Source organism: Telopea speciosissima, unplaced genomic scaffold (genome assembly GCF_018873765.1).
Source record: "Telopea speciosissima isolate NSW1024214 ecotype Mountain lineage unplaced genomic scaffold, Tspe_v1 Tspe_v1.0911, whole genome shotgun sequence".
NCBI classification, from domain to species: domain Eukaryota; kingdom Viridiplantae; phylum Streptophyta; class Magnoliopsida; order Proteales; family Proteaceae; genus Telopea; species Telopea speciosissima.
In genome coordinates this window covers 3,776-6,182 of record NW_025318247.1, presented here as the reverse complement: position 1 = coordinate 6,182, position 2,407 = coordinate 3,776, and the positions used below count along the sequence as shown (strand labels likewise).

The 2,407-nt window shown below is 37.1% G+C and overlaps 1 protein-coding gene across 1 annotated transcript; it reads right to left on the bottom strand.

Moving 5' to 3' along the window:
- Positions 1–822: 822 nt before the first annotated feature.
- Positions 823–1,572, bottom strand: LOC122648376 (NDR1/HIN1-like protein 6). Its single transcript, XM_043841600.1, has one exon. It carries the CDS (start codon positions 1,570–1,572, stop codon positions 823–825), a length of 750 nt encoding a protein of 249 aa, XP_043697535.1.
- Between the last annotated feature and the right edge of the window lie 835 nt (positions 1,573–2,407).

The following is a 2,407-nucleotide window of genomic DNA, read 5'->3' as shown; positions in this document are numbered from 1 at the left end:
GTTATTTCTTATAGGTAGACCTTTTATATGTTTTTGGAGAAAGTTTCCCTCTACTCATAAAGTACGGTTCACCCACCATCCTAGGGTTCACAAGGAAAAAAATCCTCTACAGTGCCCTAATTTGACAATGCACTGCAGTGCAGGCTTCAGAGCTTGACACGTGAAAGATGCGATATCCAACGGTGTTGAGCTCGAGAAGAAAGAAGTTAAAAGAAAAAAAAAAACTGCCTTGCATCGAGCTCGCATCGTTGGATGAAGCTTCTTCCACATTTCGAGCTCTCAGGGCCGCATTATAGTGCACCAATAGATGCCCGCACTACAGAGGATTTTAATCCTGATTCACAACCCCTCTTAGGGTTTTAGTATATTTCAAAATACCCTTTCGATACCCATTCCCACCTTCTCACACCGCTCGGGAATGGGATCCCATTCTCCGTGGGTGGAGGGAAACTCGGTCCAATGTTTTTGTCCCCCTCCCTCCCTCCCCCCCTTTTGTTTAGTGTTCTCTGGCAGTCTGGCTGTGTTGCACTCTTTGTTTTCCTTTGAACGTTTCATCCATATAAATCAATATCACATTTAATAAATGTGAACTCTTTGACTCTTTCTATCTGAAATTAAAAAAAAAGTAAAACTACAGGAAAGAAGAGCCACACAATTTAAACACAAATCATGAATTCAAATAGATTAATATAACAGAAAAAATGAATTCAAAACAGTATACATAAGTAAATGAAAGGAAAGCATAACCTAACCTCCTCTTCCTTTGGGAAAAACAAAATTTCCCTCTAAATCTAAAATTGAATAAAGGAAGAAATTAAAGTATTAAAGCTTAAGTTTCAATTTACAATTACTACTTTTAATGCTAATCAAACTATTAAGAGAAAGGCTATTCACCACCACATTACACCTAACATGAGGCTTCATCTTCATCAATTTCAGTTTCCCAACCTTCACTTTGACTGGAACTTTAGCATCAAGAATCAATGGAATACTACCAGTTTGTTGTTGCTGAGATAATTGTTGCAGAACAGTAGTTCCATCTTCAATCTGACCAGTTAATTCAACATCAAACATAGTTGTATTCTGGTGACCTTGATAGAATATTGGCAAAGAACCTTCACAGAGCTTTGTGGTATTGTACCAAGCAGTAAGATTGCTTCCATCTTCATAATAAATTCCAATTTTCTTGTTTGGGTTATAAAACTTAAGCCTAATAATAAATGTAGCAGAGAGGCTTGAATTTGTGTTTATAGAGAAGTCAGTAATGGTTAACCTATCAATGGTGTATGATGGAATCTTTGGTTGGAAGACCAGATAGAGAATACCAAGAACAGCTGCAATGATAATCACTAGTAGTATGACAAGACTAATTGTCCAGCAAAAACACCTGCAACAACAACTTCTTCTTTTCTTCGGCGCCACCGGATACATCCGCCGGAGTAGTATTGGTGGAGGGTATTGCTCGATAGGATCGCCTTTTTCGGACGTTGAACCTTCCGGTACTAAAGGCGTCGTCGGCGGCATTTCGGGATCCATGACTGGATGTATTTTCTGATTCACTTGATCTGCCATTGCTTGCTCTAGAACTACTCTTCACTACAAGCTTTTGTGATAAGGGTGGTTTAGCATATATAAGCTAGGAGCCTCCTTCTTTGGTGTTTTGTTTATAAGATTTTATATATAGTTTTCTTTTTTTTTGCTGGGTTCCTATGGAAGACTATAAATAAAGACTTGAAATAAATTTAAGCAGCCTTGTTTGACTTTAAGGGTTGATGTGTCTCTGTAGGAAGTAGTTTTTATCATGTGAAGGTCATGCCTTCCACATATAATCCAAAGACTAAAAACCATTTGGGTAGTTTAGCTAATAATAAAGTGTTATACGGCTACATCATGTCATGGGAGCAAAGGAAACGTTTGTTATATATAGAAGTTTCAAACTTTGCTTCTTCTATGTTCAATCATGCGTCATAGACAAGTTTAGAGAAACCATGTTACTACACGTTATGGCTTGGATATTTGACACGTGGGTTTTTATATGTTTAAAATTAAGGAAAATTATATATCCCTTTCCTATACTTTGCCCTAATTACATGTTTTTTCCCTTGATTTTTCTAATTTTACATACGATTCCTTTATAATTTTCAAAAAATTATTAATTCCTCTCCTATCGTTAGCATCTGTCTGTTAAATGCTGACATGGTGTAATTAGATTTTTTATAATACCCAAACTAACCCTTGGTCATTGTAAGATGACCCATGTACCCTTTTGATAAAAAACCAAAATAAGGGAAAATATGCCCTTTCTCCACTCCCAACTTCATCTTCAACCTCTGAACCTTGAAAGCGTGGGCAACGATACCCCTATCATTGCCTGAGTATTCATGCTCACGATGACCATCACTGTCAT